At 37.3% G+C, this 25,808-nt stretch overlaps 2 protein-coding genes across 7 annotated transcripts; one reads left to right on the top strand and one right to left on the bottom strand.

The window, feature by feature from the left end:
* The first annotated feature begins 824 nt into the window (after positions 1-824).
* On the top strand, positions 825-15,250 carry LOC110801435 (translocation protein SEC62). Its single transcript, XM_022006806.2, has 5 exons — positions 825-1,007; positions 2,179-2,493; positions 12,517-12,718; positions 13,198-13,426; positions 14,759-15,250. Exons 1-5 carry the CDS (start codon positions 921-923, stop codon positions 15,024-15,026), a joined length of 1,101 nt encoding a protein of 366 aa, XP_021862498.1. The 5' UTR covers positions 825-920; the 3' UTR covers positions 15,027-15,250.
* Positions 15,251-15,925: 675 nt separating this feature from the next.
* Positions 15,926-23,846, bottom strand: LOC110801447 (nuclear transcription factor Y subunit A-1). Of its 6 annotated transcripts, none has more exons than XM_022006816.2 (7): positions 23,521-23,846; positions 21,022-21,350; positions 20,486-20,601; positions 20,322-20,393; positions 18,213-18,377; positions 17,062-17,188; positions 15,926-16,593 (listed from the first exon to the last, which is right to left on the bottom strand). In XM_022006816.2, exons 2-7 carry the CDS (start codon positions 21,296-21,298, stop codon positions 16,439-16,441), a joined length of 912 nt encoding a protein of 303 aa, XP_021862508.1. In that variant the 5' UTR covers positions 21,299-21,350; positions 23,521-23,846; the 3' UTR covers positions 15,926-16,438. The 6 variants fall into 6 exon arrangements, with proteins under 6 accessions (XP_021862508.1, XP_056699831.1, XP_021862515.1 ...); XM_056843853.1 differs by having other exon boundaries at positions 21,043-21,360; positions 23,521-23,793; XM_022006823.2 differs by having other exon boundaries at positions 21,022-21,360; positions 23,521-23,792.
* Between the last annotated feature and the right edge of the window lie 1,962 nt (positions 23,847-25,808).

Here is a 25,808-nt window from a genome sequence, read left to right as displayed (position 1 = left end):
ATCAGATAGCGGTTTTACTGGTATAATCGCTATCTCAGATAGCGGTTTTGATCAGAAAAGACTGCTATAACAGTATAACTGTAAGCTAGGGATGATTGTTTTTGTCTCATAACAGTTATCTCAGATAGCGGTTATACCAGTAAAAGTTCATATAGCGGTTTTAGGACAAAAACAACTATCTCTTGTAACATCTTTCTATTAGATAGTGGTTTTGGTAAAAAAAAAATCGGATTAACTTTACCTAGCATATGTGGACGGTAGTTTGGTAAATTAGTTTATTCCGATGCAGAATGAGAAATAAGTTTTAAAAGGGCATTACTTTGGTAAATCGTTCAACAATTAGTCGATATGACTCGTCTTGGTTAAATCCGAGCTTACTCTATATAACCGATTAACAAATCAGAGTAGTCGATATGACCCTTCCCGATTAAAACCAAGCTTACTTCATATAACCGATCAACAAATCACACCAGTCGATATGACCCATCCTAATTAAAACCAAGCTTACCCGTTTAACCGATCTACAAATCAGAGTAGCCGTCATATAACCCGTCGCGATTAAACCCGAGCGTAATCCGTATCACCGATCTACAAATCACAGCAGTAGATATGACCCGTCCCAATTAAAACCCGAGCTTACTCCGTATAACCGATCTACAATTCAGAATAGTTGTCATGTAACCCGTAACGATAAAACCCGAACTTACTCCGTATAACCGATCTACAAATCAAGGTAGTCGATATGACCCGTCCCGATTAAACCCGAGCTTACTCCATAATCTCACAAGTGTCATAACCAAAAGAAAAAAAAACGTTTCGAGGAGTACACAGAAATACGTGAAACACCCACCCCCATTTTTCCACCAACAAGCAAAATTCCCAAATTTAATTCCACAGAAATTAGAGGAGAGAGAAAAAAAATGAAGAAAGCCGGCACCGAGAAGAAGAAAGTCCGGCGATCGGCCGCCGGATCTATGCAAAGCGGCGGCAGCGACACTCCTCCTCGGGTTCCACCTCTTTCTCTTCCACTCTTTCTTAACATTGTTATCGATTTTTGGCATTTTTTTGTTTGATTATTTAGGGTTTAAGTTACTCACAGATCTTGAATTTCGCATTTCAATTTATCACATTTTCGCCATCTGATTTTGTAATGTTGTGAAATTACTTGTCGGCTGACAATTTTTAGTTTTTCTTGCTGATCAATCGTTCAATTTGGTGGTAATTCTGTTGTTGACTGACGTTTAATTGTGATGATGAATGATAAGTTTAGATTTTTTAGCTGATCAAGATGTGAATTTTTTTGTATCTTAGATTATTTTCATAATTGGTACTTCCTAGAACTTGGCAGTCTATGAGACCATGGGTTTTTACAAGGAGACTAAGCAATGCATGCCAATTTAGTACCTTTTATCAATTCAGGAAACTGTAATTATGCTTGGAATTTACTTGATACTCCCACTTGGAATGAATTAGGGGGAGAGAAAATGGGAGGGAGTAGCTAATTGCATAATTACAAAGGGTATCATACTAAAATCTTATTTAATCATGCAATGTGATGGGTGGATGTGGCACATATTTCGGGACGGATGGATTATATTGGAAAGGCGGGAATCAATTATATGTATTCATATATTCGGGGATGTATATAATTTGGTGGCTTCATTTCCTATCCATTTTCAATTGTTTTGTCATAATTGGTCATATTGGTGTTTTGAAGCCTGTTGAAACGAGTATATTTTAAAAGCGAATGAATCATTATCTGATTTCTGTAAGTATATAGGATTTCTCCTTTCTTAAATGGGTATTACTTTTTTGTCAAATTGAAGCTTTTCCTCTCCTTACCATATGACCTTATATGTATTCAGCTATTTGGGGATGTATATAATTTGGTGGCTTGATTTCCTATCCATATTCAATTGGTTTGTTATAATTGGTAATATTGGTGTTTTGACCCCAGTTGAAACGAGTATATTCTAAAAGCGAATGAATCATTATCTGATTTCTGTAAGTATATAGGATTTCTCCTTTCTTAAATGGGTATTACGTTTTTGTCAAATTGAAGCTTTTCCTCTCCTTCCCATGTGACCATATTTTCCTCATGTAGTTTTGTTCATATTATTAAAGGGATGTAGATAGTAGATACATGTTTAATTTGAATTCTACTGTGTAATATTTCAGAAACAAGCTGCAGAGAAGGATGTATACCTGTCATTTGCTGAAAAGGTGAGAGATCATAAAGATTTAGAGTCAAGATGGGCAGTTTTGCAGGAGACACGTGTTGAATACTTCAGGGGGAAGGATTTTGTCAGTTTCTTAAAAAGTCACAAAGAGGTCAGAGATATACTGGGTTTAGATAGTAATCTAGAAGCAGAAGACATTGCTGATGTTCTATTGAAGAAAAACCTCATTGTACGATGTGATCGTGTTGTAAAGACTCTAAGGCCGGGCAAGAAGAAGTTGTCGACATGGCCTGCACATTTGGAGATCTTTCCTGTAAGTTTTTTTCCCGCTAGCCGTTACCCTTTCTTTTTGGAATAAGCAAGAAAATATATGTGTAGAATATAGTTAATATAACCTTCCTTTCTCTTGACTTTTACATGTCATGTTGTCAATTCAGCTTTTAGAGTTATAATATTAAATGTGGGTGATCACAGCCCTCTCGTCAAGTTATATGCTGAATGTTGCTGACCTAATGTGGCTTAGATCATATCGATTTCTTATGTATTGGGCACGCAGAAGTTGCTGATTTTTTTTGGGGGGCAAATACTTGTCTAGCTCTTATACTGTCTGTTTCCCTTTTGACCCGTTTTTTAACCTTGGGGATTTGTTTTCAACCAAAGTGGAACACTTGCCAAGTTTAAACATGTTTGATATTGAGATGAGGGATCTGCTTAAGCGCTCTTTATCTTTATTTAATTTACTACTCCGTATATTGAATAATCACCTTTTCATGTGGCTTGGGAATAAGGATTTTCAATTATTCATCATGGTGCCCCTTTGCCACGAAACTTTCGTCTTAATTGCTTGAATATTTTCTACAGACTGTGCCAGTAGTTATGTTAATGTTGCTTCATGTGAATTTTTTTCTCCCTCCGTCCCTAATCATTTTGCCATTTTTTTTCCATGTTTTGAGCATTATATCATCAATTTTGTATTGATCAAAATTACTGTTTTATAAATCATAGCAATAGTGATCTAGGCATGTAGTGTATCTACCCCCTTGCTTTCTCTCTACTGTAAGAAGCTAGTAGTTAGTTTTTCCATTTTAGTTTTGATATTTGTTGTCTGAACTCTTATCCTTCCTTTGTGGTTCGGGATAGAGTACTGATCTGTGGCCCTTCCTCTTTGTCTCAATTTTCTGAATGCAATATGTCACAAATGGATATTGAGATGCCCTTGTCTCAATTTTCTGAATGCAATATGTCACAAATGTTTGTGGTCATTCATTGTTTCTGCATAAGTGATTCTGGCAAGTTTATTATGTTTTTGGATTAGATTATTTATTAATCGTAATATATTGAGTGAAACTCCATATATTTTGTAATTTTCTCTTTGAACTAGATTTTATTTCTAAATGAACGTTTCATTAGAAGTCATACAACTAGGATTTTGTTATATTTTCAAATCCATTTCCTTCACCATTTTAAACCTTGGTTGAACTTAGGCATGCTACTTTTTATTATTTTTATTTTTATACGGAACGTCTTAAGAAAGGGGGAGGGATCACTGTTGTGTCAATGAAGATTCGTTATTGGAATGCAAAAAGTGTATACTTGAGGAAAATAGACTTTCATAGACATTAGTTCAAAGGTTTCTTTTGGTCTTGTCATTCTCCTAGAGACTACATTCATGTCGGTTGAGTTGTTTTATGTTCATGGTTCTGAGGGATTCTGGTTCCTTTACCTGCTTTTTGTTTCTGGGCGGAGGGGGGTTGAATTATATGGAATACTAGGGATGTTAGTAAAGTATACTTGTAATTTTTCTTATTCTTTGTGTGTGGTTTAAGCGTGCCGGGTAGGATACTTGTGAGGTCTCTTCGAATGGTTCATCTTCTTCCATTGGATCATAAGTTTGAAATTGAATGTGTATTACTTTGAGAGGAGCAGTTATTCAGACATTAGAGCAATATGAGGTGTTTGGTACTTCTATTTCAAACACACAATTTACTTTATCCTATTGTGTTTTCATGTTACCTCTTTTTCGAGCCCCGTGTTTACTCTCTTTAACATGACCTTTTATTTTTCTTACTTTACGTTCAGTAGACGGTTCCTTATGACGGTTCATGTTAGCCGACACTGGGACTAAGGCTTGGTTGTTGTTGTTGTTGTTGTTGTTGTTGTAGTGGCTTAGTGCCTGTGTGGTGGGTTAGTGGAATGGTATCCACTGAATGAGTTAAGGACCTGAGGTTCCCAACTTGAATTTTGATATAGGGCCAATAGACAATAGGGTTTGTAATATTCAAAGCTCTACTTTTTTATTAGATAACGTGTGGGTTGTTGTTGACCTATTTTGTTATAAGGATTGGGTTTTGTTGCAGTGGCGAAAATGTGAAGGGAAGAGGTAGCAAGATTTTAGTTGGTAGAAATTGAGAGAGGGGAAATGGGGATAAAATGGGAAATTTGATTAGTGAGAAAAACTAGATTAAAGGCAGGAGAAAACAAAGGAGAGAAGAGAATAGAAGTGAAGGAATTGGAATCAAAACTGAAGATTGAGCTATGTATTCCCAATGTGATAGCATAGAAGAAAGACCTATGTATTCTTAATGTGATAGCAGTCTAAGAAATGCATTTCAGAAACTACAAAATCTAAGCCTTTTTACATGCAGGTACTAAAACCTTTCCTAATCACATTTCTGAACAAAATACGAAGTTGTCATGAACTCATGATAGAATACTAAAACTACTTTAAGAGTTCAAAAAGAAACTAGGAAACAAGAATCCTTCTTTATATATTCGATTTTTATCCCTAATAGAAACTTTTATTCCTTGATTCTTATGACTATTCCAATTGGGTCTTAGGAGACATCAGGGCTCTGAAAAGTAATAATGCTACTCGAGATTCATTTTTTATAGGATGGGGACTTGTTAACCACTGAGTTCTACAGGACGGGGTACCTTTTTAAAAATACCCTACGAGACTTGTTTCTTAAGAAGAAGAGGGATATGTTGCTGAAGAAGATTGTGAAGTTGGGTTACAAAGGGTTTGTTATCATGAGTTATTTCAAAGGAAGCCAATGGGAGAAGGAAGAGTCTTATTTAGGGGTTGGGGCACTAGTCAAGGGGAATGGAGATCTTGTTTTGTTTCTGTGTTCTTCCTACTAAGGAGTTTGAGGGCACTCTAATGGATTAGAGAATTATCCCATGTATAGTAATGATAATGTACCGAATAGAGGGCATTTACTTAAGAGGATATTTCTTACTAGTTTTTCTTTGGTAGGGGCCAATTATCAATACTGACTTTTTTTCCCATTCTACTTGGTGTTTGTTAGACCTATCATAATGTTATTATTCAACTTACTAAGTTGTGATATTGTTCTTGCTAGCAAGTTATGGTGTAACGGACTATAGAGCATGTTTGGTATGTTGGCTTAGTTTTAGAGCATGTTTGGTATAGGGTTTTTGAAGTGTTGGATATATTATCACTTAGGGGGTGTTTGGTTCACTCTCAGGTATGGATTTAGAATCACCTAAACCCATACTACTTGTTTGATTCATGAATTTTCCTATTTTCATACCAGTGCAGCCCACCCTCCAAATCCCCAAGGTATCAGTTTCTGATACCTAGGGGGGAGGTGGGTATGGAGGAAACCCACACCAATGGAATCAGATATTAGAAAAAAAGAAAAATTCAATAAGCACATACGGGACAAGATGACTCACTGATGTGATTTGTTGTTCCATGATACAACTTTGAGGATAATATCATCAATTTTGTATTAATTGAAATTATAAAAAGTTGATTTTTTTAGAAAATTCACGTTGACATGAAGTTAAGAAGAACATATTAATGATAATTCAGCGGAGGGATATTTAATTTTGTCCATTTCCGATGGAGTCAAATATTCATTTGTTCTTTTGGCTGTGGGATGTAATGGACTAAATCAAAATGACTCTTAAATCCTCTTCGCTTCTTTTCCATGAAATAGAAGATGGTCTTCTCGTTGTCGTCCCGTTACCGCTTTTGGGTCAATTGGAAACAACCTCTCTGCAATTGCAGGGGTAAGGTTGCGTACACCCGACCCCCCCCCCCTTACCCCGCTTCTTGCGGGAGCCTCTTTGAGGCAATGGGGTAATGATAATGATGAGTATCAGAGGTGAATATTAGAGGAGTTGGGGGGTGTGCCGTTAAAAATCATGTACTGCTTTATCGATCATAAAAATGGTGATCTAGGCATGTAGAGTATCTACCTCCTTAGCTGTCTTCTCTACTGTAAGAAGCTAGTAATTAGTTATTCCGTTTTAGTTTTGATATTTGTTGTCGGAACTCCTATCCTTCCTTTGTGGTTCGGGATAGACCGATAGAGTATGTATCTGTGGCCTTTTCTCTTTGTCAGTGATTCCAAGATGGATAATGAGTTGCCCTTGTCTCAATTTTCTGAATGCAATGTGTCACAAATGACTGGTCATGTTAAGTTTCTGCATAAGTGATTCTGGCAAGTTTATATGTTTTTGGATTAGCTTATCTATTAATCATAATTTATCGAGTGAAACTCCATATATTTTGCAGTCTTCACTTTGAACTAGATTTTATTTCTAAATGAAGGTTCATTGGATGTCATTTCATACAACTAGAATTTTGTTATATTTTCATATCCATTCCCTTCAACATTGTAAACCTTGATTGAACTTAGGCATGCTACTTTTTATTTTTATGTGGAACGTCTTAAGAAAGGGGGAGGGATCACTGTTATTGCCAATGAAGATTCTTTGCTGGAATGCAAAAAAAAAAAAACGTATACTTGAAGAGGAAAATAGAATTTCATAGACAGTAGTTAAAAGGTTTCTTTTCTATTGTCATTCTTTTAAAAACTACACTCAAGTTGTTTGAGTTGTTGTATTTTCATGGTTCACAGGGACTCTACTGGTTCAAGGCTGTCTAACCTGTCTTTATATCCCCTTTTGCGAGTTTTTTGTTTTGGGGCGGAATATGGAATAGTAGTGATGTTATTAAAGTATACTTGTAATTTTTCTTATTCTTTGTGTGTGGTTTTAAGCGTGCCAGGTAGGGTTGTGAGGTCTCTTTAATGGTTCATCTTCTTCCATTGGATTATAAGTTTGAAATTGAATGTGTTTTGCTTTGAGGGGAGCAGTTATTTGGACATTAGAGTAATATGAGGTATTGGCTTTGTTGTTGTTGTTGTTGGCTTAGTGCCTCTGTGGCAGGTTAGTGGAATGGCGTCCGGAGATAAGATCAATTCTGTGTACAGCGATTGAGTTGAGGACCTGAGGTTTCTAGCTTGTATTTTGATGTAGGCCCAATAGGGTGGTTATATTCAATGCTCTACATTTTTATTAAATAACTTGTGATTGGCCTATTTTGTTATAAGGATTGGGTTTTATTGCAGTGGCACAAATGTGAAGGGAAGAGGTGGCAAGGTTTTAGTTGGTAGAGATTGAGAGAGGGGAAATGGGGATATAGAATGGGAAAGTAGATGAGGAACTAGATGAAAGGCAGGAGAAAACAAAGAAGAGAAGAGGATAGAAAGTAAAGGAATCGGAATCAAAACTGAAGATTGAGCAATGTATTCCCAATGTGATAGCATAGAAGAAAGACCTATGTATTCTTAATGTGATAGCAGTCTAAGAAATTCATTTCTGAAACTACAAAATCTAAGCCTTTTATATGCAGGTAATAAACCCTTTCCTGAGCACATTTCTGAACAAACTAGGAAGTTGTCATGATAGGAACATAGGATACAAAACTGCTTTAAGAGTTCAAATGAAACTAGGAAACAAAGAATCCTTCTTTATCTATACGATCTTTATCCTTGGTTCTTATGATTATTCCAATCAAGGGGTCTTCGGAGACGTTAGGGATCTGAAAAGTAATGCTATTTGACAACTCCTTGTTTATAGAATGGGGACGTTAGGGCCCTGAGTTCTATAGGAAGAGGTGTGTCTTTTAAAAAATACTCTTCGAGACTTGTTTCTTAAGAAGAAGAATGTAAAGTTGGGTTACAAAGGTTTTTTTTTATCATGAGTTGTTTCAAAGGCAGCCAATGGGAGAAGGAATAGTCTTATTTAGGGGTCGGAGCACCAGTCAAGGGGGAGATGGAGATCTTGTTTTTTTCCCCCTTTTTTCCTGTGTTCTTCTTCTTCCTACTAAGGAGTTTGCTGGCACTTTAATGGATTAGGAAATTCTTTGTAGAGTAATGATTGTGTACCGAATAGAGGACATTTACTGAAGAGGATATTTTCCCCTTTCTAATTGGTGTTTGTTAGACCTATTATCCGCCTTTTTTAAAAGATCTTGACTAATGTTATTATTCAACTTACTAAGTTGTGTTGCTGTTCTTGTTTGCAAGTTATGGTGTAAAAAGGACCGTAGAGGATGTTTGGTATGTTTGGTATAGCGTTTTGAAGTGTTAGATATGTTATCATATACTGTTTCCATTACCTATTGTTTAGTATAAGAGGCGGGTAATACACTCCATTTCCTAAGGGTAACGTTACCACGTACTTGTATTTCTTATCCTTCTCAACCCTATGCTAACAAAATTGTTACCCTTCTCGGTCCCAAATTTGATACAAGGAATTCCTTCCTTTAGGTATACCAAACAACAATACTTAACACTTAACATTGTCCTCTCTTTTTAGTGCATGTTTGGTATGAATGGAAATTGGAAAAGGAGTGGAATGGAAACAAATAAGAAGGAAAAGGTTAATGTTAGCTATTACCAATATTAGTTGTTTGGTATATCCTAGGAAAGGAATACGCATACGTACGATTCCCGTTACTTGATATTTGGCAGGTACTAAGGAAAGGAATCTTTTATGTAGTGTATCTACGGAGTATATACGTACAATGTAAAACAAAAAATCATAATAAACTGAAACTAGTATTAGCAGCAAATAAACCCATTAAAAAAGGGAAAAATTACTTTAAATAATCCAACCTTTTGACGATTTTCCGTAAATAATCCAACCTTTTGACGATTTTCCGTAAATAATCCAACCTTTAAATTATTATTTAATAATCCAACATTTGTACCCCAATAACTTTTATCGAACCCAAATGACCAGAAACCGGTCAAGAAGTTCAACTTTTTTTTTTGTCCTGCCTCCCTCCTTTCTATTGAGATTTCTTCTTTCTGTTCTTCTACACTTCGGTCACGGAAGACCACCATCATTGCCGACCCTTTAGACACTAATCACAGATAGAAAACACCCACAACATATCAAAATTAATACCATAAGTCTATAACCACGACAACGAGTGCTCATACCGCAACTGACAACCCAATTACCGCAACGAGTCAGACCACCAATTTTCTGCCTCCCCCTTCTATAGTTTATAAATTGCCATCAACCTCAATAACCCAGATCAAAACATAAACAAATATACATGTCAATACAACATCCAAACCAATTTATTTATATATAAAAAAACCCCACGGTAATACACTAATACCATTCAAATTAGCTGGATAGAGCAAAAGGTGAGGAGAGTGAAAGAGAGTTACTAAGAAAACAAAAATGGCGAGGTACATGTATGAGTGCTCTCGAGTCGACTCGGCTATGACTCGGACCTTTAGAAAGCGATTTAAGGGGCTTCAATTACATGTTAAGTGGGATGATTCAAGTTAATGCTTGCGTGACTTTGATGAATCTCTTCATTTTGATCAATTGATGAATTTAAGATTTTGAGACTCAATTGATGAAGATTATGATAATAGTGGTGGGATTTTAGTAAGGGTGGAGGAGGATGATGGCGGAGAAATAAAGGGGATGTGAATATGTGATCATGTGCGGTGGAGGAAAAAGAGAAGGAGGGGGGGGGGGGTCTGAGGAATTGGAGAGAGGAAGAAATAACAAAACCAAAAGGACTATGAAAGAAAAGGAAATAAGTTAAAATAAATAAATAAATCATAAACTAATGGTTGCATGACACGTGTATAGGTTACCGGTTATATCGGGTTGCTGACCTGTTGGGTGCAATAAAAGTTAACGGGGTATAAAGGTTGGATTATTAGATAATAATCCAAAGGTTGGAGTATTAACGGAAAATCGTTGAAAGGTTGGATTATTTAAAGTTTTTTCCTTAAAAAAGTACCATAATATAAATAACCACAAGTCATAACAAAAATACTAAGTAACATATAAAACCAACCAGAAAAGAAATTGTATAACCACTCAAAATATAACCAACAAACCTCCAGTGAAGCTTCAGCCTTCCACTTTAACCCTTTTGCCGATTTGACCAGGAGGCAACAACACTAAACTCCCCAGCTCAGAGAACAACTGCAGCCTCCCAAGTCCTGAACATTCCTGTTTTCAGTAGCTCCTACAAATGACTCACTAACGTCTCCCCTTGCTTTATCTTTGGCATAAATTTCAGCAAGTGTCTCCTAATAAGGAAAAGGTACACCATATAACCACTTTGCTTTCTTGTGAGCCTACAATTAGAACAAGAGTACCATTAGTAAAAGTACTTATCACCTAGCTAAAACTAAGGAATTAGAAACAAAATTATCGCGTAGCCTGTCCATCAAATGCTTGAAGATTCAAACATCAACGTATAATACATTGCTCCAGAATGCACCATATTTATTTTAAATCAGAAAGAAGAATTTCCTATGAGCTAATGTTTGTGGATAAACATCTCATATCAAATAATCAGCGGACCTCAATGACGAAGCATACCATAAAATCTCACTGTCAAAGCAATACAGTAAACCAATATGTTAAAATTACATAATCTACACTGATATTACTCTAAACCCATCAAAAGTGCAGATTAACACACAAAAGGAGAAACAAACAATCATCCAGTATCAGTGCCACTAACTCTACAATCACTACAGCCATCTTCCAAAGAAAGTTTCAAAGCCACTGCAAGCTTTCTGAAAGGTACATACTCCTTTATTTAAGCCATGTATGAGTGAGTGGCTTTTATGGCTTTTAAACCATGTGTGACTGAGTGACTTCTATGGCCTTTAAGCTATGTGTAAACAACTATTTAGTTGACTCATAAAGTAAAAACCATTGCATATTGCTATGGTTTAAGCTAAGCAGTAGACATCTATTTAACTAATAACTTCACTGCTTATATTATCAGACAAGCTTCCTAGCCTTATGCAACAGTTGAATCAAAATTATGGATGGATCATCAATCACATTAATTGTAAGACGTACCTATATATTGTACTCCATCCCTGTATAGTCTCAGTAAGCAACTTTCTTTTTACGCATCGAGTCATGAGGGTGTAACATAAAACATTTGCTAGAATTAGCTAAGCAACTAAGCAACAAGGATAGTATAGATAGACAATGAATATTAGAGGGGAAATAACTACTCAATCAGCCATTATCCTCAAGATCTCAAGCCATGTGCTAGAACCAAGCTTATAAAACCAAACTATAAATACTATTGAAGTAGCAAACCCAGATAAATTTTAGATTTGATAAGTTATATGTTCTTAATCACTTCAACTTTTTATCTAACTCTTTTGAGCGTTTCATCGAACATGTGACATGCAATAGAGAAAAGGTCCAAATAACACAATAAAATGGTGACATTTTTACTCAACATTCAACAATACATAAGCAGTTGTCAACGAAAACACCAATAATAATCAAAGACCAGGAAGATGTAGAGGAAAAAAGGACATTTGTGAAATACAACAGACAATTTGAAGATTAGGGCTGATTGAATTCGAAAATTGATTAGCAAGTCGGAAGGGTGTTTTTGCACATGTTAAAGAATAATATTTAGAGATTATGAGAAAAATACAGTTAAAAACTTACTGAAAAGTTGGAATCTTGAGATTCAGTCGAATTTGGGAGTAAGCTCAAAGGAGAGGGAGGAGAAATAAGCGGGGGGGAGAAAGAAAGGAGGCAGTGTGCTATTGTTTGAGGAGAAAAGGCAACTGCTACCTTGGGGGTTAGAGTAGTAACAAAGGGTTACCACATACTCGAAACCAAACAACATATAACGTAAACGGTTATCTGAATCCGTTTCCTGCTGTAAAAAATTTCATACCAAACGTCCCCTTATTTGTTTTCATTCCATTTCCATTCCTAGATGCATACTAAACATGCAAAACCTATACTTCTCTTAATTGATTTTCTTTTATCTTAATGATGAACTTAATTCCTTTGAGGCTATACTTAAAATCCTGCTTTTGTTAATAATCTCTATTTGCAGATGATGCACTTATGAATTTGGGAAAGAAATGTAAATATTTGCAGTCCATTTTTGCTGAATTAATTAGTCTTTTTCAAACATAAGTCAATTCAACCCCTCCACCCCCTCTCCTATTGGTGTTTATATTTTGCTTTTCTTATCTTGTTGCAGGTTCAAACTTTTTCAGACAATGATGCTTTCTTTGTATGGACATTCATAAAGAGGCACCCCTTATGGCAGACACTTCTTTCATTCTCTTGGCCTGTTTTGACATTAGCAATCTGCTTGTTTCCCGTATACCCTCACACAGCCAAGCTTGTGGTACTCTACTTGTGTGCTGGGATTCTTCTACTTATACTTTCCGTTCTACTGTGTATGTTTCTCATGTCTTCATACTTTTTGTTGCCAGCTATAATTTGTTCCATGTTATCCTGTTTCTGAAACTATTATATTATCCTGGCCTGTTTATTTCAACTTTTTATTCGTAAATGCTCTATGAAGTTGTTGCAGCTACCCCCGAGTCCCCCCCCCCCCGCCTCCAAATCGTTATCATCAACTGCATTCTTTGTAACTAGCAATACTATTGCATAATTTGCACTAGTAGCTTTTATTCTTAATGAATATCACCAGTCTTCTTCTGATAATATGTTATGAATGAGTGGTCATCTTTTCTTGATTAATTTATTTAACAGTTGTGAAGACTAAAGACCTATGCTTCATATGTGTGGCAAGACATTCCTATGTATTAGTTTTAACTTGCATTCTATGTTTTGTCTTGGTGTCAGCAATATGGTGATTGACCGGGTGATTTTGTTTTTTTATGTCACTGAGTTTTGGGTTTTATGATTACAGTGAGAGCCACAGTTTTTGGTGCTCTTTGGATACTTCTTGGAAAGCGCGTGTGGATTTTCCCCAACATTCTTGCGGAAGAAGCAACATTAAGTGAATTGTTCCGTTTTTGGCCTAAAAAGGACGAGGAAGATTCACCAAAGTGGACTGGACGGCTTTTCTATGCTGTATTAGCTGTTGTGGTCATAATGATTTTGAGACATCATGCTCCTGATGAAGCTGCTCGAGCTAGGTTAGTGTTATCCTTTAAACCTATTCTTCTAACCCTTACATAACAATATAACTGGAGCTTGTCTTTCTAGTTTTCATTATTTCTCTTGAATAAAATTTATTCTTAATGTGATTGTGCAATTGCTTTACCTTGAGTATCCATCTTTGCTATGAACACTTAGACATGGCTGTGGATGTTTCGATTATTGACAAAAAGAAATGTAGATTTGCTCAGAGATGACAAGTCCATTAGTTTGGTTTTAATGTAGTTGGCTTGCGACCAAGTTCTTATAACAGAGGTGGGAAGATAACACAATAGGAGATACTTTTTTGTGTACAGAATTAGACAATAAGTTTGAAATAATAACGGCGGGGTTTCTGTTGATTTTTATTTTTTAAGAACTTTAGTGGCTGTTTGGCCAAGCTCCTAAAGCAGTAGAAGCCCTTTTATAAGAAGCTTAAAACTGTTTCTTAAAGGCTTAGAATTAGACGCTCCAAATTGGAGCTTCTGAAATATGATTCTTGGGGAGCTGATTCTTCCATTTAATGATACTTTGTCTTGGACCATAGCACCCCTAATATTAAAAGAAATGCCCACTAAAACTAAACTTTACCCCGGTACTACTACTTCTTCCTCATATCAACTTTCTCTCTCCTCTTCCCCATGACATAGCAGTGAGAACAACAAATCTCCACCATCAACATAGCAGTGAGCACAAAAAATCTTCACCGTCAACTTTCTTCCCGTACCCCCTTTCTCCCTGAACTACCATAGGAGATCTTTGTATTTTTTTTCTTTGTTATGGGTAGAAGAAGAGTCCTAATTTCTTTTTAATTTCATAGAGGGATGAAGAAGAAGATTCGATTGACAATATGTTATTTCATTACTAAATCTAAGGTTCCAGGCTTGATTTACTGAACTTCTTCATTATATTGATTTGCTGGAGATCAAATGGACGAAAGAAAAAAAGAAAAGGAAAAAAGTTGGTCAAGTAGTCAACTTTTAATCTTGTGGCTGATTTTTAATCCAATGGTCAATAATCCTTCTTAAATTTAACTTTCAAAAAAAACTGGGCCAAACAACAAAACTTGTTTCTCCACCCTTCCGAGGTGCTCTTAGAAGTTGTTGGCCAAACACTTCTTACTTCTACAAGTGTTTCTCAAGAAACAATTTCTACAAAACTACTTCTAGGGAGTGGAAATAGTTTTACAGTAGCTTGGCCAAACAGGCCCTCTAGATTGAAAATTTATTGATAAATTTGAGTGTGGATGGTGGCTTATCAAGAATGTTCACACACATAGAGTGCTACATGTTAAAAGAACAAAGACTAATAGCAGAAGTTTGTGTTTTCAGGTACCAGAGACGGGTTTCTAACATCATTGACGATGTCCTGGAATGGTCCCCGAAACTTGCTATCTCGGGAATGATGAAGCAACAACCCGAGGGAGTCAACGTGACAGACTTTCAAAACGAGTCTGCAAATGGTAGTGGATCAAGCTCCGAGGTGCCCCCGGCACCAAGTGACGCGGATGTAGATTTTGGCGATGAGCATGAGGATGAAACTTTAGATGAAACCGAGGATAACAGTGGACCATCGCAACAAAATCATGAAGGTGTATGATCCATTTTATGTTTATTTTTTTTTATCTTGCTTGAAACTTTTAAGTTTTATGGTAACCATTTTTGTTCGCTTTAAACGTGTAAAACTATGTATTTAAACGTGTGATAGAAGACTAGAGGGTCCAGTTCTATGAAGGTTGTTGTTATACGTATAATGGTAGTGGATACCGAGCTTTTATTAGATCGTTTAATTTTAATCGGAACGATTATGATAATATTCTGATAGTCCTCTTGTTTTAAAAGCATGTACTCACATTTTGGGATAGACTGATTGCTGACAGTTTCCTTCAGTGGGACGAGACTGATTGGAACACATTTTGTTCCCGAAACCTTCAAATTTGGTAAAGAAAACGGTGTATTATAGCCTTCAATCTGGCAAATTATGACATTTTCAAAACCAAAAGAGTTTAAAGATCCGACACTTCCCACATATCCAGGGCATGGGGAGCGCTCAAAATCATCTACTTCGCCTATTAAACGACATTTATGCTCCAATTTTTTTTTAATAGGCACATTGAATCAAGGACATTCCCACTAGTTGTTCAAGGCTCGAAATGTCCTTGATTCAACAACATCGATTGCGCAAGAAAATTAACAAATATGTACATTAGTAGCCCAATTACATGATTCTAACCACTCACTATGCCTCCGGATTTCAAATGGATGTTGTTTAATGGAAAACACCCGAACCAATAACCATTCAAGGTACGAAAAAGTTCAAATTGTCCAAAAACAAAGGCAATACATCCTGTAATACCAAATTTGGAGATTACGGAACCCTGTTTCAAAAAGTCCCGAACTTTCGTGGAACGTAACCGGTCTTCGTTCTGAGTAGTGTAAAACTTAACAGGCAAAAGCTCACTACTCGGCCATCTTTACACCTGCCACGGAAACCAGACATAAACAACACAAAACCACAATAACCTATTGTTACAAACACTTTATCAGCTGCAACCAGCCAAGAGTATATTAATATCTCAAATAAAGACCTAATATCATCATCATAACCCTATCAACTATACACAAAGTACTCGAATCAAGTCGTTAAGATCGAACATAACGAGCTACCAAATGATATCTTAGCCTCATTATCCTTTCCTTTCCTCACACTAACCTAAAGCTCTGAACTACAACAAAAAGAAAAAAAGGAAAAAAATGACCAAAAAAAACTAGAACTGTACATAGTTCAAAGGTCATCGAACCCTAATTTGCTATCCAACTTTATCCTACTCTCCGGTGCCACCCACAAGCACGGTAAACCAGCCAAGAATGATTTGCCGCTTGGCCATTTAAAGCCAAGAGAAGATCCAATCTACCATAAAAGATTAAGAGAAAGATCAAGAGAAATAGGACATTTAATCTTCTATCCCAAGTAGTTGAATTCTCGACCCCTTCGTTAAGCTCTAACTACTATCATATGGCTAGTGCACAATGTGGAGCCTGGTCTTTGGACATGCCGCTACCCCATTGCTGCTGGTTAGACTGGCCTTCACCAGTTCTAGTTCCTCCTGAACTGTTGATGTCACCACGTTCTTCACGAGCCTCGTGCGAGTGGGACCCTCCTGCATCTGGTGGAATATAGAAAATTTCCGAAGGGTCATAAAACACAAATTAGAAGGTGCACCTAGTTGTATGAAGGTCTACATGGGTTAAAAGCACTTTTTTTTTACGGTTTAAAAGCACATTATCCAATTTAAAAACAAAATTTTACAATCTAAAGCACATTTTTACCGTTTTAACACATACATTTTTCAGAAAAAATCTTTTCATTGATTGTGTTGTCCTTAACAATATTTTCTTTTAAAGCAAATGTTTTTTTCTTTGTAAAAATGTACTTTTAATCGGTAAATATGTGCTTTTAACAATAAAAACGTGCTTTTAGAAGGAATAAAAATACACAACAACCCAGTTGCATGTAGAGCTACATGCAACCTGGTGTACCTTGACTACCTTCTACCAATTTGTCTTAAGAGAACAGAGGTAACATCATCTTGAAATATCCAATTTTGAAGACTGGATGGAAGGTGAAGCCGAACCTGAAGATTTATTTTTCTCATCAGCAGAGTGGTTAGAACCTTCGGCTTCACCCTTTTTCGCAAAACGTCCTCCTGTACCTCTTGCCCTTCTCAAAGCATGTTGGTGGCGAGACTCATGTAGATATGGCTGCAGAAAGATAGAAACTCCACATGAAGGATGTAACACACTCAGATATCAACAGCAACGAATCACAACCAGGTTAGGCACAAAGAAAACCGTAGAACCTGGCGAAGTTCAACCTCGAATTTTAACAAAGCACCAAGACAACTTAAAGGTAATTTAGGTGGAGCTGTTCTCCACGTAAATCTGCCAGTTGGCATTGCTTGGATTGCAAGTCCTAGAGGACTCTATACAGCCAAACATGGGTATATATGGTTGCAATTGCAAGGCCAACTTCATAAGGTTGTGTGGCGAAGATGGGTGTGGAATAGGATGAACATTCCTAAGCATAGTTCCATAACCTGGTTGGCGTGCTAGGTAGGTTCAAGACTGCCTCTGTTCTTGGTACCTTTTAGGTCTTGTTTGTGTACAGTGCACTATTTGTGGCCAAGGTCCTGAGACTTACAAGTTATAACTACCTCTTTTCTTTACTGTTAATTTAGCATCAGTGTTATTTCGAGAATTTGATCTTGGTTGGAGTAATTGGGTTTGCAGAAAAGATGTTCTAGTTTCAGGAAAAAAGTTAGTTTTGTTGCTGTTACAATACGGAGTCATTTGCTGTTACAATACAGAGTCAGAAATGAAAGATATTGGAATCTTAGGATTCCCACAGTGGAGGCTACTGTCATATACATCAAAGACTTGGTGAAGGGTAGAGCTCGAGCAGTTCTACTTCTGCCCAAGAAAACTTCAGCTACAGATAGAGCTTGGATTGATTCATTGTAACAGCTTTTATTGTATGGTTTGGTTTGGTTTGGTTCGGATGTAAACAGTACGTGCTCGTCTACTTGCACCTAGGCCACGTAGACTTGTCATGCTTTTGCGCTTATTGATATAATACTTACCTTTTACCAAAAAAACAATGACCTTAAACAATTACATACACAATAAATTGCGTGCATAAAACAACTGCATTGACATACAACAGAACAATAAACCCACTTTTATCGGCACTGCAAGATACTAAAAACGTGGATTTAGCACGCAATACCTTTCTGATTTTGATAAGTTTCCTTTCCAACTCAGCTTTTGCACGGACCTGCCTCCGTCTTAAGATTCCATGGTACTGCTTAGCATTTACATAAACAGGTTCTTGTGCCATTTCAAGAGGCAAAGGCATCCTGGGTTGATGCATCCCATAAAACTGGGGAGGAACCTGATCACATCATACATTAAACATAAGTCAAAACAGAATTACCCAACTTGATAACAAAAACAACCATAATTGGGCATTGCAAACATATATCCTGGATAACATCCCTGTGATATCATTATAACAGTAGAAGATCTCCCTAAAACTTGCAAATTTTACAAGCTGTTAAACCGAGTCATTTATCGTGAACCTTAGTTTAACGACACAGCACCAATACAAAATGATGCTAGGACAGAGCCAGACATAAATCCAAACAGAAGTCCAAAGAACTCCACATCCCTGAAAATCTTATCAATAGAGCTATACTACACTGAAGTCTCTGCCAGAAAATGGCAGTTCAAAAGATTTGACAAAGATTTCTACGACTTCGTCTTTATAAGAAGAACAATGCAAATGTGCCCAGGCAGTATCAACCTATGGGGAAATCCTGGGGACTAATAGTTCCCAAGCCGATCAGAATTTTTCTTCTAATGGCAACAGACGTTGTAAAAGAAGTAACTAGCAGTAAATGATGCAGAATGCAGGGTATACTTGATTAAAATTAAGAAATGTGACTTCCCCAAGGTGCCTCAAAAAAAATATGGAATTGACAGTCCAAAACCCCTAGGAGAGGGTTACTTGATTTGTGGTTCTTCATGCGGGGTACGGTCCGGGCTCGAGATTCGCGAATTGACTGGTTTTCAGTTCGCAAGAGGAGTTGGAAACTTGGAACTTTTTTCCCTTGGTTTAATTAAAATAGTGTTCAAAATATCAGATATTGCAAAGATTTTATGTGAATACTCACACTCAAATAACATGTAGTTCCTTCTCAAACAAAAGCCCCAAAATATTTTATATTTTTCCTTCTCTCACCTTCCCTGACCTCAACGATTTGGTTCGCGAACCACGACGATCGGAGAACACGATTCGGTATGGGCGAACCAATTCGAGATTTGCGGGGGTACCAAAGAATCTAGTAACACTTGTCTATTTGCTCTGTGATTATATGTTATATCTCCTATTCCTGCTCCTATCCATAAATACCGATCTGCTAGCGTAATTCCCTTCAAAAGTTCCTGGTCTGAAGCTGCATGGAGCTAACTACAGTTGTGTCACTGTGTGGGTCTGAATGAGACTGCTCGGGAGTGGGAAGTGGATTCATAAAGGACAATGTACTGCTTGCAGGGAGAATATGCTATAAGTTAAATGGGAGAATTATTCCAGCTGACGAAGAAGCTTCTAATATGCACAGAACGAATGCAGAAGACCTGTAAGCACTTCAGTAAGTATTGTCCAGGTTGAGGGTCCGCGTCTGAGGTGAACTAAATGGCTTAGCTCCAACTCAGAAGGAGGAGACTAGTCAATAGTCATTGTCACGACACTACTCTAGAGTCGCATTTTAATTAATTCGCCCTGTGGCTGCTTTTTCTTGGGGCATAATGGGGCTTCTCTCTACCTACCTAAATAGTGAGCCAGGTTAGCACCTTGATGATGTTACTGAGAGATTAATGTGGTAAGCAGGTAGTTTAAGGGGTTTCTGCATTGCCCAAGAAAGCTTTAGCAACCATCTAAAAACTGTTCAAATTCTTCAAATATCATTCAAGTTCTGAACGGTCATGGGGTAGGAAAAAGAAATTAAAAATTGAGCGAGCACATTAGGGGAAAGGGGAGAAAATATGTAGGCAATACTTTCACATCATATAGCTTCTCACACACACCAGAACACACTAAGACAACCAACAGTTGAATTTACAAAACATAACTTTTCATTTATTCTATGCCTTTTCTTTTCCATGGACAAGATCTTGTTATCAGGCCAATCATAGTTTATAAAGCAGTAATTGCAGTCTAATTAAAAATCATCAGCCACAGCCAAACACACACTAAAAAGAAACACCAATCCTCCTGCACTCCCCACTTCTCCCATGACAATAAAATTTCCAGCTAATAAAATATGAAGTGACCTACCATTGGTGGAGGTCCATAGGCAGCCATCATTCCGCCATAGTAGAGATCAGGATAAGGAGTTGACGCACAGGCCTGCAGATAGCAATATAGCATTACAACAAAAACAAAAAAATTGATGTAGTCCATTTGCAAATGCAATAATCATGACATTCTGGCTAACTTACAATTGAGTGACCAACAAGTTCTAGTTGTGGATGTTGTGAGTAGTAATCCGCACTTCCAAGTGACATACTGGACTCACCATATTGCGATTTCTGGAGTTCGTGCCCACTGCTACCATCTGAGACAGGACAAAACAAACTTATTAGTGCAATGAAGAATCGCATTCTGGTTTTTATTAATTCAAAAACTAAATTTGATTCCTGCTTAACATCACAATTCTAATTAGTGATAACAGTACACTTTCTGCAACTCAAAACAAACACACACACACACACAAAGGAGAAGAACTCCAGAGTAGATAGAAGTTGGAGATACTTCTTCAAAAAACATTGTATCGTAAACTTGCCAAGAAACATGATAATACTCCTTCAGCCCCTAAACAATATGCCACATTGCCACATTTGCTTGAAGGTTATTTATACGGAATTGGTGGAACCACCAATCTACCATAATCAGACTATTATTTTGGCACAATCCAAATAAGAAATGCGGTATATATATTAGGGACATAGGGAGTAACATATATCTGAAACAATACCTCGAGGGGTAGAAGTAGAACCTGTAGTTTCTGAGTCTTTGCTGCTCTCTTCTTCTTCATCATCCCCCGCGTTTGACAATGACTGGTCATCTTTAGATCCCGACATCTCGAGTTGTTGATTTAACGTAGGTTTAGGAACATTTCCAACTGCATCAGTTAAAGGCAACGGAGCATATGCAGCTGCCTGCCACCAGGGATCGGAACAGACTGCTGTTGGGGTAGTGGTAGTGTGGGAACTAGGCTCAGACTGGCTTGCCAAAATAGACTTTGATGGCATGCTTCAGACACACACTAAAAACGGCATCAACTCCAGATATTTAACTAGGAACCTGCAATGCGCTTAACCAGGATCAGCCTAATAAGTGTTTTTTACAAGAGTAGTAGCACAAGACCAATCATGTCATTTTAACATTACAAAAATACAAGAAATTCAAGCAAATATATCCTGTTCCCCAACCCTAAAGTTCTCATGATACTACAGCAATCCACTTACGTCTTACTTCCACTCAAGACTATGTGACAGCATGTGTGTAACTGTGTATGTCTATGAATCATGGGATAAGCCTATCAAGCTTCCTCTTTATACCTTATATTTACTAATTTTCTCTATTACTTGTACTAACAAGTAACAACAATCATCTTTTCATAATAATATCATTCCTGATATAACCTATCCACTTGTCAAAAATAATGCCTCACACTCTTGGGAATGTGGGAGTAATAATTACCTTAAACTAGCTCTCAGAATATGAAACTGAGATACAAGATGAAGCATTTAATGTGATAGTTGATTCTATTTTACCCTCGACCTTTTCTTATGACCTTCGGATTTGACTTTCTCAAAACTGAAGAATTCACCAACTTCAAGTACTCAGAAAACGCATCTTCTTCCGACACTTCAATGAATTATACCGCCTACCAAGTATCATCAAACAAACAATTGCATGGAGCTTAACCATCCTTTCCTTAGATAGGAGGATATGGTATTACGGGGGGTCACTAATGAATACTATCAACTGTCACATATTCTAACAACTGCTCTTCTTCACAATGTTTGCAGAGAATATCGACAAGGGCTTATGTTTTACTTCCTCTCAAGCCTATGTGACAGCATGTGTGTATCTCTATGCATCATGGGACCTTAAGCCTATCAAGCTTCCTCTCTATACCTACAACTAATTTTCTCTATTACTTGAACTAACAACAGTCGTCGTTTCATAATAATATCTTCCCTGATATAATTTTCTCTATTACTTGAACTATCAACAGTCGTCGTTTCATAATTCTCACTCTTGGATATATAGGAATATTAGTTACACTAAACTAGCTCCCAACACATGAAATTGAGATACATGATGAATCATTTCATGTGATAAGTTATTCTATTTTACCCTCGTCCTTCCTTATGACCTTCGTATTTGACTTTTATCAAACTAATGAATTCACCAACTTCAAGTACTCAGAAAACGCCCATTTTTCAAGTTCGAACAAGAGTCCAACCTAATCAAGGCTTCATCCAGCTTCACCATAAATGAGCTTTAATCTTAACATTACTTAGAAGGAATCAGCTGAGTTACAGGACTGTTCGGAGCTATCCTATATTATAGATCTTCAACCAACAAAGAACTTATATCATCCTCTTCAGACACTTCAATGAATTACGCCGTCTACCAAGTATCATCAAACAATACAATTGCATGGAGCTTAACCATCCTTTTCTTAGACAGCAGGATACGGAATTACAGGGGTCGCTTATGGACTACTTATCAACTGCCAGTCTGCCACATATCCTAACAACTGCTTTTCTTCACCATTTTAGCAGAGAAATTCGACAAGGGTTTATGTTATGTCACCTACGGCAACATCTATACCGCGATAAATCTATCACTGTATTTAGTTTCTCAACTTTCTTCCATACAAATTTCCCAAGGTTGGTAAATATTCAGAAAACTTAACATGCAAGGAGAGCACTAAATTGGCCACCTTCAACACTTCACAGCTGAGAGACCAAAATTCACTTACTCACAATAAAAACACACTGGAAAAAGATCCAATTCTGATTTTGGTTTCAAAACCAGTTCAATCAAGAAAATCTCAATGCAAATCAAAACACAGAAGAACACTAATATACACAGAATTAATCAACCCCCAATTCAATATCAACGGAATCAACCAAACAAAACCATATATAAAAAGAAAAACTCAATGCAATTTAAAACACAGAAGAACACTAATATACACAGAATTAATCAACCCCCAATTCAATATCAACGGAATCAACCAAACAAAACCATATATAATAAACAAACAATCCCCAAGAAAATTCAAAATTAGAGATATCGACATGCAGAAACCCTAACAACTCAAAAGCTATACCCAGCAGAAAAAAATTGGAAAACTCAAAATTCGCATCCAATTGTAACCAATCGAACTCAAAAAGGACACAATAAAGTCAATAAATTCAAATCAAACCAATTGAAACAGAAAAAAGAGACTTACTTGTAAGGAATTTATCGCTTGGTGATAATAAAACGAAATAAGAACCCTAAAAATTTGGGGAAATTTTGAAAAATTGGGGGAAAGAACTTTTCAATTGAATTAATCAAAATTCCGCCCAAAAAATCAAAATTGAGGTGGGTTTTGAATATTTGAATTTGTGGGTTCGTTCTTCCCTTTTTGTGTGTTTTTCTCTCTCCTGAATTTTTTTTCTTTTTCCTCCAATCTTGTGAAGAAGGAAGTCGGAGCAAAGTCCTTCGTTGGGTGGTCTTTTTGGGTTTTAAAAAAAAAAAGGGAAAATAAAAAAAAATGAGAGGAGGAAAATGAAGGGGATGACAACGCGGCAAAGAAAGGATGGTATTTGGATGACACGTTGCACGTGTCCAGTGCTCTCGTGTTACTTCACTGCGAAAACTCTTCCAATAGCCGCCACTAGTTTTTACCTCTTTTTTTGTCGTTTATTGCTTATGCCATTTTTGGGTTGAAAAGTACTCTACTACCTCACTCTAATAATGGTTGTGTGTCGGGTCGGGTCGGGTCGGGTCGGGCCGGCCGAATTGGGTAGTTGGTTGAATCGGGTTGGGGATTGGGTTAGGCTGGGCTAGCTCGTGGGTGGGTTATATGTGAGTTGTGGGCCTATTCGATCTGACGCGTGCTAAGCAACTTGTAACGTATTGGGTTAGGTCGAATATTTCAAATTTGTGGCCCAGGCATGACTCAGGATCACGTGCCCTCCTGTTGGGTCGGGCCGAGCCGTTGGTCGGATCGAGTTGGGGCTTGGATTACGCTAGGTTGCACAACCCAGGATCACGTGCCCTCGTGTTGGGTCGGGCCGAGCCGTTGGTCGGATCGAGTTGGGGCTTGGGTTACGCTAGGTTGCACAACCCAGGATCACGTGCCCTCGTGTTGGGTCGGGTTGAGCCACTGATCGCGTTGGGGTTTGGGTTAGGTTAGGCTAGGTCGTGGGTAGGGTTATACGTGAGTTGTGGGCTTGATTCGGTCTGACTCATACCAAGCCAACTTGCAATGTGCGGAGCCAGGTCAAACATTTAAAAAATGCAGCCCACGTACGGCCCGGGATCATGTGCCCTCGTGTTGGGTCGGATCGGGTTGGAGCTTGGGTTACGCTAGGCTAGGTCGTGGGTGGGGTCATCCGTGAATCGTGGCCCTGATTCAATCTGACCCAGGACAAGCCAACTTGTCACGTGCGGGGCCAGGTCGGACATTTCAAAAATGCAGCCCAGAATCACGTGCCCTCGTGTTGGGTCGGGTCAAGCAGTCGTGTCTAAGTCTACTTTTACTCAAAATTAACATATTTTTTCGTGTCGGGTCGTGCGGCCTTGTCATGGTTTTACCAAAAAAGTGCTCCCCGTGACTTCTTGCTCGTGTCCCGTCGTGCTTTTTTCGTGTTGGGTCGAGTTTAGCCACCATTACCTCCCTCATTGATAAGGGGTGCATCAGGTGTTATAATGTCAATAAGTTTTAACTATCTCCTATAAGTTTACTCTCTTAAGTTTAATCTCTACTAATCAGATTTGGTCATGTCCATTAAATTAAATCAGGTGAATAAATTTCCAATAATTAAGTTTAGGTTTACTCCAGTGAATAAAGCGCTCTCTAAAAAGTCACGAAGTACCCATATATTTCTGATAGAATAAACTAAAAGTAAGTGAAAATCAGGTGAATATAACACATCAAATTTTACACAAAACAAAAATCTGAATGTTTCAAGACATGCGTATCTTACACATTTGCATTTTGGTGAAGATACGTCGGTACATGACGACACTCATCATCTTAACAAGAAAATATAAAATAATTTGCAAAAGTTGCAACTTGCAAGTGGTTTTGTTGTGTAATGTTAGTGCCTAGTAAGTCAATGATTCACATACCATCGAGCATACTAATGGTCAAAGGTATATATATGAACTTCTTAGAAATCACACGTAAATATGTAATCTCTGTGTCTCAACTCCCAAGATAAATGTTACACTTATATTTGCAGAGCAAGTAAAAACTCCGATCTGTTATATTTTTGTAAAAACATAACAGTAAAAAAATCCAATAAAATGGTATAAGTTTTAATCGAAATGGTATTTTAATCAAAATGGTACATGTTTTAATCGAAATGGTACTTTGTTTTTAATGAAATAGTACTCTTTTTAACGAAATGGTACATATTTTTATCGAAATGGAACTCTGTTTAACAAAATGGTACTTTTCTTTTTTAATGAATAGTACTTTTTTAAAAAAAAATGGTGCATGTTTGGCGCTGTGATATGTTTGCTCAC

Source organism: Spinacia oleracea, chromosome 4 (assembly GCF_020520425.1).
Source record: "Spinacia oleracea cultivar Varoflay chromosome 4, BTI_SOV_V1, whole genome shotgun sequence".
In the NCBI taxonomy this organism is placed as follows: domain Eukaryota; kingdom Viridiplantae; phylum Streptophyta; class Magnoliopsida; order Caryophyllales; family Amaranthaceae; genus Spinacia; species Spinacia oleracea.
The sequence above is the reverse complement of the archived record's forward strand: the minus strand, read 5'-3'. Positions and strand labels throughout refer to the sequence as shown.

Coding starts and splice junctions, on each gene's coding strand:
- LOC110801447 (XM_022006816.2), bottom strand. CDS start 21,298: ATGCCATCAAAGTCTATTTTGGCAAGCCAGTCTGAGCCTAGTTCCCAC. Junction 20,602..21,021: donor TTCTACTTCTACCCCTCGAG/GTATTGTTTCAG, acceptor GTCCTGTCTCAG/ATGGTAGCAGTGGGCACGAA. Junction 20,394..20,485: donor AACTTGTTGGTCACTCAATT/GTAAGTTAGCCA, acceptor TGCTATCTGCAG/GCCTGTGCGTCAACTCCTTA.
- LOC110801435 (XM_022006806.2), top strand. CDS start 921: ATGAAGAAAGCCGGCACCGAGAAGAAGAAAGTCCGGCGATCGGCCGCC. Junction 1,008..2,178: donor GCAGCGACACTCCTCCTCGG/GTTCCACCTCTT, acceptor GTAATATTTCAG/AAACAAGCTGCAGAGAAGGA. Junction 12,719..13,197: donor TATACTTTCCGTTCTACTGT/GTATGTTTCTCA, acceptor TTATGATTACAG/TGAGAGCCACAGTTTTTGGT.